This window comes from Eulemur rufifrons, chromosome 6 (genome assembly GCF_041146395.1).
Source record: "Eulemur rufifrons isolate Redbay chromosome 6, OSU_ERuf_1, whole genome shotgun sequence".
Lineage (NCBI taxonomy): Eukaryota > Metazoa > Chordata > Mammalia > Primates > Lemuridae > Eulemur > Eulemur rufifrons.
In genome coordinates, this window is record NC_090988.1 from 58,023,877 (window position 1) to 58,043,199 (window position 19,323).

General features: G+C 36.9%; 2 protein-coding genes across 2 annotated transcripts; one reads left to right on the forward strand and one right to left on the reverse strand.

Annotated features, from left to right (window-relative positions):
• Nucleotides 1-2,473: 2,473 nt before the first annotated feature.
• Nucleotides 2,474-3,421, reverse strand: OR2D2 (olfactory receptor family 2 subfamily D member 2). Its single transcript, XM_069470547.1, has one exon. The coding sequence runs from the start codon at nt 3,419-3,421 to the stop codon at nt 2,474-2,476; it is 948 nt and encodes a 315-aa protein (XP_069326648.1).
• Nucleotides 3,422-15,320: 11,899 nt separating this feature from the next.
• Nucleotides 15,321-16,305, forward strand: OR2D3 (olfactory receptor family 2 subfamily D member 3). Its single transcript, XM_069469487.1, has one exon. The coding sequence runs from the start codon at nt 15,361-15,363 to the stop codon at nt 16,303-16,305; it is 945 nt and encodes a 314-aa protein (XP_069325588.1). The 5' UTR covers nt 15,321-15,360.
• The last annotated feature ends 3,018 nt before the right edge of the window (nt 16,306-19,323 follow it).

Here is a 19,323-nt window from a genome sequence, read left to right on the forward strand (position 1 = left end):
AATGAAGGAAAGCACTATAGTAGGCTCAGTATTCAGTGGGACCATGGTATCAATATCTCTGGATATGCTGCTAGTTTCCATAAATTAGGATCCTCTGAAGGTTGATAATTTCACTACATTTTTATTGTTTTAACCTTCCTTGAACTTCTTCATTCATTTCATTTTATAATTTTCTGCTTTACTTTCTTCTATTTGTCCAAAACCCCCACCTACATATTTCTAGGGTTTCTTTGTTTATAAAATAATAAAAAATTAATAATGCTAATAAATAATAGAGTTGTTTCATTCTTTCACTCTCTTTTCAACAAATTTTGAGTTTGAATTCAAATTTCAACAAATTTTTATCAGCAGTCAGCACATGTCAGGTCCTGTTTAGGCCCTGAAGACACATTGGTGAACAAAACAGATAAATTTCTTGCATCATAGAATATGCATTCTAGGGAGAAAGAGAGATAATAAAAAGATACCTAAAACCTCCAGTGGTTTACAAAGTTCATGTGTTTAGAGGGCTAGCAATTGAAGAGTTTTTCCTCTGCTGCCTCAGTCAGTCTGTGCCTCATCCGGAGAAAGACTGCTCCACACTAACAACTGCCTAAATCTCAAATGGTCCACCTGGGGTCTGAGAGCTGCTTGACAGAAATGGTGCAGAACTCCTCAGTCAAGTATAAGTGGAGAAATTATAGGAAACTGCTGTAAATAACCCAAAGATTCTTTGTTTACTAGATTTGGTTCTGTAATCTGATTGTGCTTGGATAAGATCAATTGTGCTTTCCAAGCTTGCATATTATTCAATCAACACAGAGGCCTCTCTTTATGATTTCGTCCAGTGAATATAGTCCAAGTCTGGACTCTTGCAAATAGCAGCCTTGGGTATGGGCAGCATAACTTTGTGTAAACATATTCCTAACAATGCATCGATAATTATAGAATCAAATAGCATTTACTGCACAGGCATGTACTCTCTACCAACTCCATAAACAACCCTACCTCTCTGTATCATGAGATACAAGGACCAGTTTCGTTTCCCTCACAAGGTGTCCTTCTGCTCTGTGTGACAAGGGCTTCAGAAGGGCAGCCCATTCTGTAAAATAATCACAAGGATTTTCGAAGGAAAAGGAAGATCATGGGGTTCTATTTGTATGACGGCAATCACACAATTAAACAGATTTACACCATTAAAAATTTATAGTCTCCGATTTTAGCCAAACTTGAATTACCTCTCCACATTCCTATTTCATGAGCTTGGTATAGTAGCCTAAGTAGTGGTCCATCCAAAGATGTCCACATCCTAGACCCTGGAACCTGTGGTTGTGGTACCATGCATGACGAAAGTATTTAGCAGATGTGATTAACCTAAGGATCTGAGACAGGCAGGTTATCCTGGATTATCTGGGTGGAACCAATGTCATCACAAGGGTCCTTCTGAGAGGGAGGCAAGAGGATCAGAGTGAGAGACAGAAAGTGTAAGGATGGAAGCAGAGGTTATAGAAGAGAGAAGATGATACATTACGTGGAAGAAGGGGCCATGAGCCAAGAAGGAACGTAGGCAGCCTCCAGAAGCTGAAGAAGTCAAGGTGAATTCTCCTCCTAGAGCTTCCAGACAGGAATGCAGGTTACCGACACCTTGATTGTACCCAGTGAAAATGATTTTGGATTTCCGAACTCCAGAATTCTAAGATAATAGATTCATGTTATTTTAAGCCACTAAGTTTGTGGCTACTATTTCTTTTTGTTTTCCAAAACCCTGTATTCATGTTTATGAAGGTATATCCTGATAGATATGATCCTTATGTATCTAAAAAGAATGTGAGAAGGACAGCAGAGTTCATCTATTCTGCTTCATTGTACCCATGCTCCTCATTACCCATCTTAAATACACACAAAGGTGCACACACAGACACACATGTAGCACCTACCTCATAGTGAGTGAATAAATGTTCGTTAATTTACCGATTATTTGATGATGCAGAGAGACTCAGAAATACTGAAAAATAAAGAACTTGGAGTAGGATCTGGGATAGATAGATGATAATATATAGCATGATTAAAATGATAGATTTTATAAGGTTTATAAAATGTGAATGTTTCTCAGGTGATTTCCTAACCCTTAAGTATCAAAAGGCCAAACAGAAGGAAGCAGATCCTCCTTCCTATTGCTCCAAGAATTATTGTCCTTCTCCTTCTACAAAGGAAATGCTAGATGAAAGACAGAGGGTGTGTCCATGGACAAGGCCCAAAGATAAGAAACTTATCATTTTTTATTAATTAATTTTTATTTATCATTGACATATAATAATTGTACATATTTATGGGGTACATTGTGATGTTTAAACACATGTATACATTATATAATTAACAAATCAGGGTAATTACCATATCCATCACTTTAAATCTTAGCATATTGTAGTTTCACAAAGAAGACTAGACAGCAAGTCTTACAAGTAGAAAGCCAGCAGGGTCTCTGAGTTCACTGTCACCGTGAGGTTCCAAGCCTGCATGGGAAATTCCTTGTGGCTACTTTCTTTAGAGCTCCCTTCACATCCTTGTTCCTCAGGCTATAGATGAGGGGATTAAGCATTGGGGTCACCATGGCATAGAAAACAGACACCAGCTTTTCATGCTCTTTGGAAGACTTTGGTGTCATGTAAGTGATAATTGCTGATCCATAAAAGAGTATGACCACCATGAGGTGGGAACCACAGGTAGAAAATGCCTTGAGCCTCCCCGCAGCTGACTTCATCTTGACCACAGTCACTATGATGAGGCCATAGGATACCAAAACTAGGGAAACAGGTATAAGGAGAATCACAACCCCCATAAGGAAAATTGCCATCTCTGATGTGTAGGCATCTGTGGATGCCAAGATCAGGAGTGCAGGAGCCTCACAAAAGAAATGAGCAATACTGTTACTGCCTCGGTAGGGTAGCCTTAGTGTGAAGGTGGTGTCCACCACAGATACCAGAATGCCACTGGTCCACGATCCTGTGGCCAGCTGGACACACACTTTCCAGGTCATGATGCTAGAGTAATGCAAAGGACTACAGATTGCCACATACCGATCATAGGACATCACTGCTAGAAGGGCGCACTGTGTGCACCCAAAAACGAGGAAGAGTAGAAGTTGAGCTGCACAACGTGTGAATGAAATGACCTTCTTCTGGGAAAGTAGGTGGACTAGGGCCTGAGGAACTATGTTGGTAGAGAAACAGAGGTCAGCCAGAGACAAGTTGCAGAGAAAAAAATACATGGGTGTGTGAAGTTGGGAATCAGTATGAACAAGGGACACGATAAGCAGATTTCCAAGCACAGTGACCAGGTAGACACCCAGGAATAAGAAGAATAGCAGGTGTTGGGTGTGTGGGTCATCAGAGAGTCCCAGAAGGAGGAATTCTGTCACCTGAGTCTGATTTGTCTGTCTCATAGTTTGTCTCCCTTTTCAGTAAGAAGTCTCTATACGCTAAATATAGGCATGCATAACCTACAAAATTACATAATTCAGAGTTGCAGGGCTTAGGAATTGCCCCCAATAACTACCAAGAATTTCAAGAATCTCCTGTATAAGATCTTTAGAAGATGATCATAATGCTTTCATTGGAACATTTTCAGTTCTGCAAAACAATACTTTAAAAGATGGCACATTCATTGTTGGTATCATCTGGCAAGTGTAGAGTAGATTTTTAAAAAATCATCTTCCTTATTCTGAATATCACACTTCTAATAATACAATAATAAATGCAGGCTGGATTAATCTGTAATGTCATGCCATTTAATTTCAGTTTATTATCAACTAAAACCCCTGAGTCTTACGTGCTCTTGCCATATCTCCTTCCTTATGATTATGTAAAATTTTTAATGATGTTCTTGTTTTCTGAAAGGAAGTCACAAAGGTATAAGAAGTCAGCAACAGCCAATACACCTTGTAGAAATGATATGTTTCTTCAAGAACATAACCTATCTTGAGAAAGCTGGGGAGTCAAGGAGTAACTCAGGATGGCCCGTGGCATTGCTGTCTATAGCTTCAGCTTGAGCCCTGTTCAGTCTCAACTATGAATGAACTTCCAAAATATCAGAACACACCACCACAACAGAATTTCCAATTTAAACCACATGTTTGCCTAGTTTCCTACTCAGCTCACCTCTAGCCCATCATCTCTCTGCTAAACATTATCTGTGTAATCTGTCTACTCCTTTGAAAAACTGTGTCTATGTCTTTTTCATCTCTGTGTCCTTTATAAGAGATAGCATAGAGCTTCATTCCATAAATTATCATTAATTAAATAAAGTAAAAGAAAAAATAACTTGTCACATAGTGAAGCACAGTTGTCTAGAAGGAGAGATTTGAAAGAATTTGGAAGTAATAATAAAATTTCATGAAGCTGTTTCAGAAAGAAGGGAAATAAATCTGCTTTAAAGTATAAAGTTTAAGGTCCTGTGCAAGGGTTGAGCTGTCAATCCTTTATCCATCTGGTAAAAATGTCTCAAAATAAAATTTTTAATACATCAAATAAAATGTGTAGGATTACCAGTAATATCAAAATACAGTTATCAAAATAGTTTTAGAAAAATGTGTAAACAGCAATACATATGCTTCCTTATTAATACATTAAATTTTTGAAATGTAGTGGTGGTTCTAATATTCACCTTTAGTTCAAAATAATGATGAATTTAAATATTTGGAGATCTCTTCAACAACTGCAATGTGATATAAAAATATTAATACTTCTAATTTCCATTGTTGACAAAGTTATAGATACTTCTAATATTGGTGTGAGTTAGTTATACGCATTCAAACTGGAAGTAAGTGTCAACTTCGATTAGAGGAAAGTAAAAATAAAGAAGTAGCGTTTCACTCCAAATTGAAGAGCGCCCTGAATTCCAGTCAAGAACCGCTGAACTACAGGAATTCTTAAGAGTCCCAGAAGGAGGAATTCTGTCACCTGTATCTGATTTGTCTGTCTCATAGTTTGTCTCCCTTTTCAGTAAGACATCATTATATGCTAAATAGTGCGGGTACAGGAGGACTGGAGGGGCATGGATAAGGAGTGCATGGGTTTGTTTTGGAGTGATGAAAATGTTCTGGATTGGTCTGGTCTGTGAGTTGAAGTGATGAAAGATTTCAATTCATAATTGGTCTTAAGACTAAAGTTGGAATTTGGCATTGGAAGGAAGGTCCCATTGCACTTCTATTTAACTGTTTGGTGCTTTAGCTTTTTAGCAATGCTACTTGTTGGTGTAGGTAGAAGGTCTTAAGCAAACAGCCTTTTCCAACCCAAGCATCATCTATATGACACAATCCAATTTATAACTCTTCTACCTTTACCCATTGCTGTTTAGCCACAGACTCTCTGCTGCTTTCCTCACTTCCCGGGATTTCTCCCACAACATCTTACCTCTAGACAGGAATTCAGTTGTCCTGAGCCTATGTCACCACTAATGGGAAAAATGTGATCTAATGTCTCTTCTCTTTTACATCTGTTTGCCACCAAATAAAGAATCCTGAAAACAATTTCATCTTACTGTTCTACTTTAACAAGGTACAGATTAGTTAATTTTTAAAGGTTATTTTTAAATTCAAAATACACCTTTTATCTCCTCTCTTTTACAAATCCAGGAAAATCCATCAACACAAAAACACTCTCATATCAGATGATATAAACATAATGTTTACATGATATCACCCTTATATCAGGTAAATGGAGGTAGAGATGTTGACTAAATTTTAGTAAAATAAAAACCATTGCCACCAAACTCTAAATCTTTGAAAGGATAAAATTCTCTTACCTAATTCCCAAAGGAACTCTATATTCCTTTTAAATCTTCTTTATTTCACTTTTGTTTTCCAATAGTCTAAGTTTTGAAGAAGATATGTAATTTAATTTTTAAATTTTATTTGCTTAACTACATTTTAAAATATATTTTCAATAAAAAATAATAAATTGGACACTATCAAAATTAAAGACTCTTGTGCTTCAAAAGACACTATTAAGGAAATGAAAGGATAACCCACAGAATGGGAGAAAATTTTTGCAAATTATGTATCTGATGAGGGACTTGTATCTAGAATACATAAAAAACACAAGTTGATAATAAAAAGACAAATAATCTAACAAATGAAAAAAGAATCTAAATAAACATTATTTCCAGATATTGCAAACAGCCAGTAAGCACATGAAAATATGCTCAAGGTCATTGGCTATAAGAGAAATGCAAACCAAAATCACAATGGCATACCACTTTGTACTAGGATGGCTAGCAGGTCACCATATGAATCAGCAATTCCACCAGTACGTATATACCCAAGAGAACTGATTTTTATCCCTTCTTTGTGTGGCTCATAACCACATATTTTTCAAGATTTTGTTTAGGAAAAATATTCTCTAGGAACACTTCCATACGTTTTCCCATTCCCCATCCCCAGGCCCAACACACATAGACATAGACACACACATATATACACATTCACAGACACTCAGTCCATCTTAGATTTACAATGTACCTACAGCACATGTACTTACCTCCATCATAGCTCTTAACAAATTATATTGAAATTATTTGTCTTTCTTTGTGACTGTAAGATATTTAAGGTCAGGGACCACATCTGAATCATCTTTATTCACAGAAAATACGATCAATCATGGTACACAATTAAGTATCCAACACATGTTTCCTGAACTGATTTGACCTGAGGCAAAATACCACAAGACAGAGGGAGGAATGTGAATCAGAGATGAGTGTGACTTTTGACTCAGATGGTAGGAGTTCTCACTGACCCTGGGATTACAGCATTTGAAGGTAGCACCCCTAACCTCTCCTGATTTCTTTTTAAATGTTATTTTCCCATGCAAGGAGAGGAGAAAATGTTCCCCTAGGTGACTGTGAATCTGCCCCCAGGGTCAAAGAACAAAGTCATGTTTATTGTTATTTTATTCTGCCTTTTCTCCAGATTTAACATGAACTTGTGAGTCCATTTCTCTAAAAGTAAAATATGTGACTAGATATGGAACAGGATGACGGGGTGCAAAAACATGCATTGTCTAATTTGACATAAATTTTAGGAAGAGAAGTCAGAGTATACACATAGGGAATCAAAAGAAAAATACTAGGTTTCTCTTCTGATTCTAAGATCCTTCATGATGAAAATCACCTATTCCTTATCCTGCTTACCAACTTACTATCTTCCAAACCCACTTCAATCGAAGCATAAGAATCATAAGAATCCTCACCCAAAGGACTAATACTGACTCCATGGAAGGTCCACTTATGTCTTCATAAGGTGAGCACCAGAATTATTCTTCATAGGAAGTTTCACATTATAATTGTGTAAGGTAGATTCACTATGAAAAAAACCTTGGCTAGATACATTGCAGAAGATTTAGCCCTAAGAATCAGATTAATTGGATAAAATTAGTTGAATTTTAACAATCAGATCTATGAAGAGTTTGAAATCAATTCACTACAAATATATCCACAGTTATCCCCTCTTTGTTCAATTGTGCCTTCTCTTCCCCTCCCTCTAATAATCTAACCAATATTTTTTCATCTGATGGAGAAAAAAGATCAAATTAGCACGTCAGCATCAGTAAAGACACTCCCCTGTCGAGGGGGAAAGTGCAGCAGGTGCATTGGCTGCAGGGAGGGCAGCACAGAGACAGCAGGCATCTTTTCCTAAAGGCAAACAGCTCAGTAAAATCTCCCCAAAACAAACTAAGGACAAGGCAGGAAGGGGAATCCCCACATTCCCACACCCTCCAAAGGTCTTACTGACATCGGGGTATACTGTGCAACATTATTTCCATTTAAATGACATGAAGGGGTTGGGGGGGGGGGATACTAACAGCAGTCTCTGGAGAGGCTGAAGTGCTCAGGAGAATTCTGAATCATTAGGGTGGATCCTGAGCTGCATTTCCCATCAGAAGGTTCTCAAACAGTTACAGGGAAGATAGAAAATAACCTGTAGTTAGCGCTCACCTCTCCATTTACAGGCTCGATCACTAGCTCCTCTTTCAGGTCTTCCTTTTGGGGAAACAATGTATTGGTGGAACTAAGTATTTGGTTTTTGTAGGAAAAAATACCAAGTTGCAGCTTGAGTCTACCGCATACTCTGTTTATGATTTTGAGAACGTTCATCATTTGTAGAATGTGAATGTGATGTGTCTCAGATAATAATAATTAGATGAACGTCATTAACATAATGTCTTCACATGGTAAGAGCTCAATAAATAGTGCCCTAATTATTATAATCAAGGCTAGCGGATTGAGATTATGGACAAGCATCTGAGTTTTGGCAGATATCATATGTTTTGACATTTGTTCAGGAAATCTATTATACATTTTCAGAAACCTAAACTACCCAGATGAGAAGCTGAAAAACCAAGCACAAATCAGCTGCAAAGACACATACACACACACAAAGACTAAGAATACTTCAAGCTGGTTGGGCATGGGTGGGGGGAGTGAAGATTAGGGTCTGAAAAGAAGACAGCTTCTGGCAGAAGCTTCTGGCAGTTGCGGCTTCTGAATGGCTACTCAAAGAGAGAGACAACTGAACAGGAACCAGCTATCACCAAACCTAACTGGGCAGAATATCCTATTTGGTAAAGTTAGTTAATTGTGTGGTGAAAAATCTTCATTTCTTCACTGATTTTTCTGTCAATTTTTTTATGGGGTGAATGATGCCTTGCTCATGGGATTGCTTTGTATAAAACACTGAGTATCATGCCTGACACATGATAGGTGCTCATTAAATGGATGTTGTTATCATGCTTATGCTCACTCTTCAAGTGTCAGCATATAGAATCTGCCTTGGTTCTGAAGTGGGAAGTAGAGAAGGGGCTCTGGGAGTTGAGGTAAAGCTCACCTTTGCCCACCTGGATAGGTCATTTCTAATAACTTCAATGAAACTAGTGTTCACTGACCATGTCTTATGGCTCGTCCCTGAAATGAACAAATCAGGCATGTCCCATAAAGAAGTTTGCCTGTTGTAGAGCACCTAGTGTAGCAACTTCGTGCTCACAGATCCTTCTAAGGGAAGGCTCCTCGCCCACAGCCCCTGCTATTTTTCAGCTTACTCAGAACTTGAGTAGAGGCTTGGTCTTTACTGGAGGCTTCTCTATGATCACAACATACCTGACATGAAAAAAGTGGTTGGGCTGGTCGAACTATCTCTTAGATGTAGACACCGAACTTGGCAGCACTTTTATTTTTTTTAATTTTTTTTAATTTTTTTTTTATTTCAGCATATTATGGGGATACAAATGTTTAGGTTACGTATATTGCCCTTGCCCCTCCATACCCCCTGAGTCAGAGCTTCAAGTGTGTCCATCTGTTTTAAAAGTTACTAAGGGAAGTTCGTCAAAATATATCTAAATCTTATGTTTAGTAAACTTTGTTATTTTGTAATTTTATATTTTGAAATAATTTTAAGTTTAAAAAAAATTGAAAGAATAGTACAAAGAACTCTCATACCTCCCTTACCAAGATTCTCTAATTATAGCATTGTACCATATTTCTCTATCACTTGTCTCTATTTATGTACATATTATTTTAATAATTTGACACTAAGCTATAGGCATGATGCCCAGAAAATAAAGAACTTCCAAAAATTAATAGAAAAAGTAAAAACAATTCCAGTTTTTATAAAGGGCAGAACACTTGAACACTTTCAATATAGGAAATACAAATAGCTAATAAGCACTAAAAAGTTACACAAGATAATTAGCCACCAGGGTATATAAATTAAAACCAGAGCAAAATGCCACTAACCCTAATCAAAATGGATAAAATGACTGAGGGTGTGGAGTAATTTACATTGCTTATGAGAGCAGAAATTAGTCAATTCAAAAAGTCCATTTGGAAGTATCTTTGAATACTAAGCTAATCATATGCCCCTTCCCTATGATCCAGTAATTCCACTCCTGAGTATATACCCAATAGAGACCAATGTTTATATCCACCAAAAGACAAATAAAAGGATGTTTATATCAGCTTTATTCATAATAGCCCAACTGGAAACAATGTAAATTTCCATGGACAATAGAAAGGATAAATTGTGGTACAGTCATGCAGTGGAATACTATCAAATAATTTTACAAGAATGAACTACTGCTGCAAACAACCACAATAATGTTTAGTAAAGAAGCTAGACACACGAACAAGTGTATACTGTATGACTCCATTTATTTGAAGCTCAAGAACAGTTAAAACTAATTTATATTTTTAGAATTCCAAATAATGGTTACTTTTGAGGGAGTGATGACTTGGAGTTTACTGGGAGCCTTTTGATGTGCTGTGAATGTTCTACATTCTGATCTAAATAATAGTTACACAGGTATATACATGTGTAAAAATGTATTGAGCTATACTTAAGATTGGTGTATATTACTACTATATGTAAGTAATATCTCATTAAAAAGGAGAGAGAAAGTGTAGAAGGAGGAGGATAAATAGAAGGAGAAAAAGAAGGAGGAGGAGGAGGAGAAGAAGAAGAAGGAGAAGGAGAAGAAAGAGGAGGAGGAGGAGGAGAAGGAGGAGCAGGCAGAGGCGGAGGGGAGGAGCAAGATAGAAGAGAAAAAATGGAGTTAAGCATTTAATTAAAATTGCTAGGGGCTGGAGTTGGGGAGGGCAGGGATAGCAGAGCATATCCAAAGGCACACACAGGGAAATAATAAGGATAAAAGAAGAAATCAAGCAAATAGACGACAAAATATAAATAAGATTTTTATCAAAATCTCAAGCTGGTTCTTCGCAAAGATTACTAAAGTAGTCAAAACTCTATCAAAAATTATTTTTAAGATTGAAAATAGTGAAATAGGGGACTACAATGGGCCAACTTTCCAAAGAAATACAAAAAAAATTGAAGAATCAGAATAAACTTTATCTGAACTCTGGAAAATAGTCAAAAGTTTATAGCAATAAATAAAATACATGATAAATACATAAATAAACAAGAGAGGGACTTTGAAATCATTATAGTAATATGTTATATACTGAGGAATATGTTTAACTCAACTTTCTGTACCTGAAAATCAAACAAATAACAAAAACAAAAACAGGAGAAATTAAGATTGCATGCTATTTGTTTGGAAATATAAAGTCAGAAAAGGAACAGACTACAGAGTACAAAAATAGACTCAATCCTGCAGGAGTTTAGCATCTCATGTAAAAAACATTTAAAATTGATGGGAAGTTTTCCCATAAATGGTGGTGAGAATTTGGGGAAAAAAATCTAAGGTAGATGCCTATCTCACTTCCTACCTCAAAATAATTTCTAGATGTATAAAGATGTAAATGAAGCCATACATGGAAGCAAACTATGAAAATCTTAGAAGGAAAAAATGGATGCTTTTTAAAAAGCATAACTTTTAACAACTTTCAAATGTTAACACAAAAAGCAAAAGTTATAAGGAGAAACACTGATTCACCCAGATTAAATTATAAAATACATGTGTGATGCAAAAATACAAAAAAAAAAATCAACTGGCAAAGTAGAAACTTATTTCTAAGGCAAAATCAAAGAGCCAAGTTTTCATAATAATTCAAGGGTTTTACAAAGCAATAAAAGAAAGTTGAACAGTTCAATAAAAGAAAATGAGCAAAGGAAATACAGTCACTTCACAGAAAAAAGAAGTGAAGACGATCAATAAACATAATAGAAAATTATACTCATTCTTAAGTATAAAGTATTACATAATAAAGTAACAATGAGATACCATTTTTTACTTAACAGATTAGTAAAATTGAAGTGTTTGAAAATACCAAATGTTAGTAAAGGTGTAACTATTAATAAAAAATATTCATGAAATTTCGATGGGAGTGTAAATTAACGCAATTTTTTATAGGACAATTGTCAACATCTATTGATGTTTAAAAGAAATATACCTTTAGAATCAGCAATTAAGCCTCAGGAAACTTATCCTTCAAATATATCTGACAAGGGCACAAAGATACATGTTCAAAGACGTTCAATGTGGCACCATTTCAATGTCTAAAGATTGGAAATAACCCAGTGTCCACTAATATGGATACAGTTAAATAAACATGGCGTATCTATACCATGGAACACAATCCATTTATTTTAATGAGCTAGATTTATATGTGCTATGAAACCAAAAGTAAATTATAAATAATGTATGAGCCAAGTCACAAAACCAATAAAACAATAATATTCAATTAAGACCATTTACTTAATGTGATGGCTCATGGTTTGCTAAAACTAAACTGTCACCAGAAATATGACTGGGGAAATGACAACCTCATATTATATTTCTGTAATCTTACATGACTATACTACCATCTAACTCAATTCTTCCACCATTTTTCTCTTATATCTTTTTGGCCTTGAGATGATATGAGTGCATCATTTGGATGTAAAACTTTCCTTTGTCTTGAATTTTTTTATTAGCTTGAGAGAATTATAAGAACAGTTCCATTTTCATGAGGTCAAGCCAATGTCTTAATTTAATGATTTAAGTAACTAAAGTCTCATTCTACAAAACTATCCTTTGACTGTGAATTATCCCCTCAAAAGAAAAGCTTTGGGCCGGGCGCGGTGGCTCACGCCTGTAATCCTAGCACTCTGGGAGGCCGAGGCGGGTGGATCGCTCGAGGTCAGGAGTTCGAGACCAGCTGTGAGCAAGAGTGAGACCCCATCTCTACTAAAAATAGAAAGAAATTATCTGGCCAACTAAAATATATATAGAAAAAAAAAATTAGCCAGGCATGGTGGCGCTTGCCTGTGGTCCCAGCTACTCAGGAGGCTGAGGCAGTAGGATTGCTTGAGCCCAGGAGTTTGAGGTTGCTGTGAGCTAGGCTGATGCCACGGCACTCACTCTAGCCCGGGCAACAAAGCAAGACTCTGTCTCAAGAAAAAAAAAAGAAAAAAGAAAAGCTTTGACTTTATGTCCAGTGCAACTTTAATATAACAACACATTCAGAGCCCCTGTTGTCATGTTGATATTAGGACAGTACTAACCAAATTAAACTCCCTACTTAAGGTAGTCACTCAGAATCCAAACAATTATAAACAAATGAAAGTAAAAGTCCTAAAATCAAGATGCATTACTCGATTAGAAAGTCAGCATCTAGATGATCCAATATCTGCTCATTTTCATTCCTATTTAATTACTATATAAACAAAGACACAATGTTGATAAATTGCTAACCCCTGAGAATATATACCTGTTGTTGCCATGTTGAATGACATTGGTGGGGGTATGAAAGAGGGGTGAGTATAATTTAGAAACTTTAGTCTGTGGTTTCAGATATAACACAGATTGTCCTAGGGTGTCTCAGAGGATGGAAAAAGGTAATAAAGTTGAGGGCTCTTAAAGCTCCTGGGAATGCCCTGTTTGTGTAACTCTCAGGACATCACCTTTAAATCTTGTCTCAAAGGAAAATACTCTGTTTAGAATGGGGACCTAGGAGAACTGGAGTTTGTACATTGAGTCAAGTAAAGCAGAAAGGCTTGAGGTGAAGTCAAACTCCTAGTGCAGGCCTTGGGAGGCCTTGGGAGGAAATGCTCAGGAGGCAACCTACAGATGGGTGCTGTCCTTCAAATGTGGATCTGCAAACTACAGAAATCACTCCCTCTCTCCTTTACCAGTGATCCCACATTGGAGGGATCCTGCTTTGCCTCTACTCTCAGGTGAGAGAGGAGAAGCTGCTGATAAGCCTCAACATGTAGGATTCTGCAATACTGGTGGAGGGTGCTGGAGGTGGGCATGATGTTGCAAGAGATGAACTTTGTCATTTGGGCTCCTACACAACAGTCTTTTCGGGTATTTAGGATATTCATCACTTCAAACATTTATCATTTCTATGTGTTGGGAATATTTCAAGTCCTCCCTTCTAGCTATTTTGAAATATACAATATGTTGCTGTTAACTACAGTCACCCTACTCTGCTATTGAACATTAGAACTTATTCCTTCTATTTACCTGTATGTGTGTACCAATAAACCAAATTTTCTTCATTACCATCCTCCCCCCACAGAAACACCCTACTCAGTCTCTGGTAGATCATTCTACTCTCTGCCTCCATGAGATTAACGTTTTTAGCTCCTGCATATGAGTGAGGATATACAATATTTGTATTTCTGTACCTGGCTTATTTCACTTGACATATTGACCTCCAGTTCCAACCATATTGCTGCACATGACAGAATTTCATTCTTTTTAAGGCCAAATATTATTCCATTGTGTATATATATATATATATATATATACAACATTTTCTTTATCCATTCATCTGTTGATGGACACTTATAATCATATAAAACTCTTAAAGTAATACCTGTTATGTGTTTAATGCTCAAAAAAACACTAGTTTTTTTGTTTTTTGCTGTTAAAATCTTAGATTAACCAGGAGAAAATTTATTTCTCAGTTTTGTAGTTGTGCTTAGTGAGTTATAATTATATTGAATATTTTTCTTACATTCAGTAGCTATTTGCATTTCTTCTTTGTAGTCTGTTCTTGACCTATTATTTATTGGACTTAACAATTTTCCAAAAAAAACCCAACCAATTTTCATAGTGTTTTATATGAGCTCAAGGTAATAAAGTTATTAAACTTTCTCTGGCATCCCCCTCAAATATTTTCCTCAGTTTGTGGTTTATCTTCTAAGATTGCTTATGACATTATCTCACAGAGAAGTCTTTCAATTTATGTTGTAAATGCTACACATATTTTCTTTCATGGTTTCTTAGAAAGCTTTTGTGTTTTTCAAGTCTGGTCCTATCCAGACCAGATATCACAACAATTTTAACTTATTTTTTCTTTTTTTATTGTTTTAATTTTAATATTTGGTTGTTTAATCCAAATGGAATGGTCTTTAATGTAGATATGCTAATGACTTAATTTTAAACTCGGGAAAAGTTTATTGTTTTTAAGAGGTCAAATTAAGACTGATTCTTAAAAACTGCTTCGTGTTTCTGAAGTATATGTTATAATTAAATATATAGTATTTTGAACAGTTAATGATGCAGTTTTCTGCATGGGAATAATTGTAATATCAGTATATACAATTATTTTGTAACAATTAGCCAGTTGGTAAAATTCACATGAACTCTGACATCCTTACATGAGAATTAGCCAAAAAAACTTTAACAATATGATACCCTATGTATAACAAAGTAGTAGTGAGCAGAGGGGATTTGGAAAAAAAGATAAAGTTGATTTAAATTACAACCAAGTAAGAAGAATAAAAATATTCATTCATTGTCAATTAGAATGAGTTGGATATCAGAGAGCTAGAAATATCCAATTAGGCTGCAATTCTCACATGAGCCTCTTCTACAGGACTTACAGTCATAAACCCAACAAAAATTTGTTCTTTTTGCTTGGGCCAAACAGGTATAAATCTCAATGGGAGAAGAAAACCAAACCTTTGTGGCTGAGTTTATCTTCCTGGGCCTTTCACAAGACCTGCAGACTCAGATCCTGCTATTTATTCTTTTCCTCCTCATTTATCTGCTGACTGTGCTTGGAAACCTGCTCATCATCATTCTCATCTTCATGGATTTTAGACTTCACACTCCCATGTACTTTTTTCTTAGAAACCTCTCTTTTGCAGATCTCTGTTTCTCCACTAGCATCGTTCCTCAAGTGTTGGTTCACTTTTTGGTAAAGAGGAAAAACATTTCTTTCTTTGCGTGTATGACACAGGTAATTGTCTTCCTTCTGGTTGGGTGTACAGAGTGTGCTCTGCTGGCAGTGATGTCCTATGACCGGTATGTGGCTGTCTGCAAGCCCCTGCACTACTCCACCATCATGACCCAACAGATGTGTCTCAAGTTGGCCATAGGGTCCTGGGCCAGTGGGACACTAGTGTCTCTGGTAGATACCACCTTTACTTTCCATCTTCCCTATCGGGGACGGAACATAATCAATCACTACTTTTGTGAACTCCCTGCCCTTCTGAAGCTGGCTTCAGCAGACACTTACAGCACAGAGATGGCCATCTTTGCAATGGGTGTGGTAATCCTCCTGGCTCCTCTCTCCCTCATCCTTGCCTCTTACTGGCATATCATCTCCACTGTCATTCAGATGCAGTCTGGGGAGGGGAGGCTCAAGGCTTTTTCCACCTGTGGCTCTCATCTTATTGTCGTTGTCCTCTTCTATGGGTCAGGAATATTCACCTACATGCGGCCAAACTCCAAGACCACAAAGGTGCAGGATAAGATGATATCTGTCTTCTATACCATGGTGACTCCAATGTTGAACCCCATAATTTATAGCCTGAGGAACAAGGATGTTAAAGGGGCTGTCAGGAAACTAGCTGGAAGAAAGTTCTTCTTTCAGTGGAGGTGACCTCTGTGTCTGACTTTTAGTGCTGTGGTAATATGCTTAAAAGAGGAGCAGGATTTTAGTAGGCAGTTATGAATTAGTCATTTCAGGAAGAAGCATAAAAGTGAAGGGCATGTTGTAAAAATGGAATACTCTACTCAAACCTAGAGCATAGGCAAGAAATAAAGGGATGAAAGGTTAGGCTATTTCCTGATTATTAAAGGTACCAGGTTCTATTTTGAGAAGTTTGTAGTTAATTCAGCTGCCATGGACATGTTTTAAACACAATCACAATCAAATCAAAGAGGTTTAAACCCGATTGTCCTGAAATAATGTCTAATACAAATTGCATACATAATTCTAACATCAAAGGCATTTCAAGTTTGTGAGTCCTGGTCATATGAATCTTGGGATAGATTTATTAAAACAATTAAAATATGTGAAAGAATCTTTAATACTGGGATCATTCTGGCCCAGAGTATTTCAGCTTGTGAAAAGGTCATATTAAATAGTTCATTATGTTCTCTCCTGAAATCTTCAGAAAATCAGTTTTATATAATCATCCCAACTTTCACATAAGCATAGACTATCAGAGTAAAAAGTGAGGCTTAAATTACTCCATAATATCTCTATTGAATAATTGTCCAGCATTTGCCTAACCAGGAATGACAGAGCTCCCTACTTTTTTGAATGATCTCTTTTATGTATAGATAGTTTTTGATATTAGAATTAGATTTTCCTCATGGTAAGTCAAAATCAATTTTCCTATATCTTCAACCCAGTTTCCCTAGTTTTACTCCTAGAATAATTTACATTATTCTTACATACCACAACTCACTGAAGTCAGTTTCTATATTTGTCCAAATTCAATTATCACTGCCAATCACTTTAAAATTGTTTTATGTAAAATGCTTTGATACCCTGTATTTATGTTGGTCATCCTCCTTTGAATGAGCCCAATTTATCTAATGAATATTTCTTCAGAAATCAAAAGAGAAATTAGAATTTTAGAAATTGTAGTTTACCAATCCTAGGATGATCCCTCAATAAGCTTAGATGCCTGTACACTATGTCTCCCTGTGGCTCAATTTCTCTAGAACAGTCAATTCCAGAGTCCACTTCTGGTTCTCATAAACCCATAGTCAAAATGAACTGGATGCAAGTCACTTTCCTCTTTATCATCTAAACTTCTAATCATCACATGTTTAAAGGGGGTTCCACGGTCTATAGTCATCATGAACATGGGGTCCCAGACCTCAGACTTCAGATTGGCTCTGCAGTAGAAGGCCTCCCCAGTGAAGAGCTATCTGGTAGCTGTACTTACTTCTTATTTCTTTAATTCATGAATTTATTTTAAAACCATTTATTGAGCTCTTATTTCATTTTATTATAGCTCATCCAACTCTGGGTATATGGAATACATCCAGAGGAATGACTGAGACATAATGTGTTTTAATATACAGTTTTTGGATGTTACTGTCTTTTTAGAATTACTGGAACTGTACCACAATAGACAAACTTTAATCTGGGTCATGATGATCAGTGAAAACCTTTGTTTAAACAATATGTGCAAGTTGAAGAGACATAGATAAGAACAGAAAATTATTCATTGAATTTGGTGACTTTGGCTGCTGGTTATAATCTAGATGAGATCTGTTTCAGTGAAGGGAGGAAAAATAAGAAAATGGAAACAGAAAATGTGGACACGAATTTGGAGAAGTATTACCATGAGAGAGAAGGAAGAAATAAGGTATGGTCAGGAATGTAGGATTGTGGGGGGTTTAATTTATTTTATTTTAGATTCCTAGATCACTCCCCCATTTTCCTTGAAGACTTTAGCCCCTCGCTCACTGTGGCTCCCTCCAACACACTGCTTTTGTTATAATTTTCACATAGAATGACATGTTTGAATATTCTACATACTCAGATTCCTCGATCCTCACTTTTTCAATGATCTCAGCTATTCACTGTCTTGGTCATATCTTAAATATTGCCATTACTGATAACTGGCATGCCCACTGACCAAATTCCAAACACACAGACTCCTGAGCAAAATAAAATGGTTGCTGTTTTAAGGTACTAAGTTTTTAACTGGTTTGTTATGCAGTAGTGGATTACTCAAACACTGAGAGAATCATGCTCCCACTCATTCCACCAGAACAAATGCCAGTAGGACTTCTTTGCATGACCAATAGAAAGCTGCCTGTCTGAAACCACTACCTCACATGCTATGGAGGAAGAGCAGAAAGAAACGCTCAGAAAATTTCTGGTACATATACCCAAAAATCATAATAAAGATAACGTATCAGTCAAGGTTCTTAGTTGCAAGTAACAGAAACTGACTATGCATGATTTAAGCTAAAAGTAAAAAATATTGAACTAATGGTAATTCCAGTCCTGCTGACAGAATCACAGGCCAAAATCATATCACAGAGTTGGTCTGATGAGTACATGACTGCCATTCAGCACTAGATGGCACAGTTTACCCTGCCAATACAATCAAATACAGCAGTGGTGCCCAAACTTTTTGGTACCAGGGACTGGTTTCATGGAAGACAATTTATTCCATGGAGAGTGGGCGGGGGTGCGGGGGGGGGGGGGGTGCTGGTTTCAGAATGATTCAAATGTATCACATTTATTGTGCAGTCAAACCTCTCTGCTAATAATAATCTGTATTTGCAGCCACTCCCCAGCATTAGCATCACTGCCTCAGCTCCACCTCAGATCATCAGGCATTACATTCTCATAAGGAGTGTGCAACCTAGATCCCTCACCTGTGCTCCTTACAGTAGGGTTCGTGCTCTTATAAGAATCTAATGCTGCAGCTGATCTGAAAGGAGGTGGAGCTTATGTGATGATGAGAGTGATGGGGAGCAGCTGTAAATACAGACGAAGCTTTGCCTGCTCACCTACCACTCCCCTCCTGCTGTGCAGCCCAGTTCCTGTCAGGCCACCAACTGGTACTGGTCCTGTGGCCTGTGGTTGGGGACCACAGAAATACAGGGCACTGCTGCTGGAGCTGCTGATTCTAGAAACTGAACA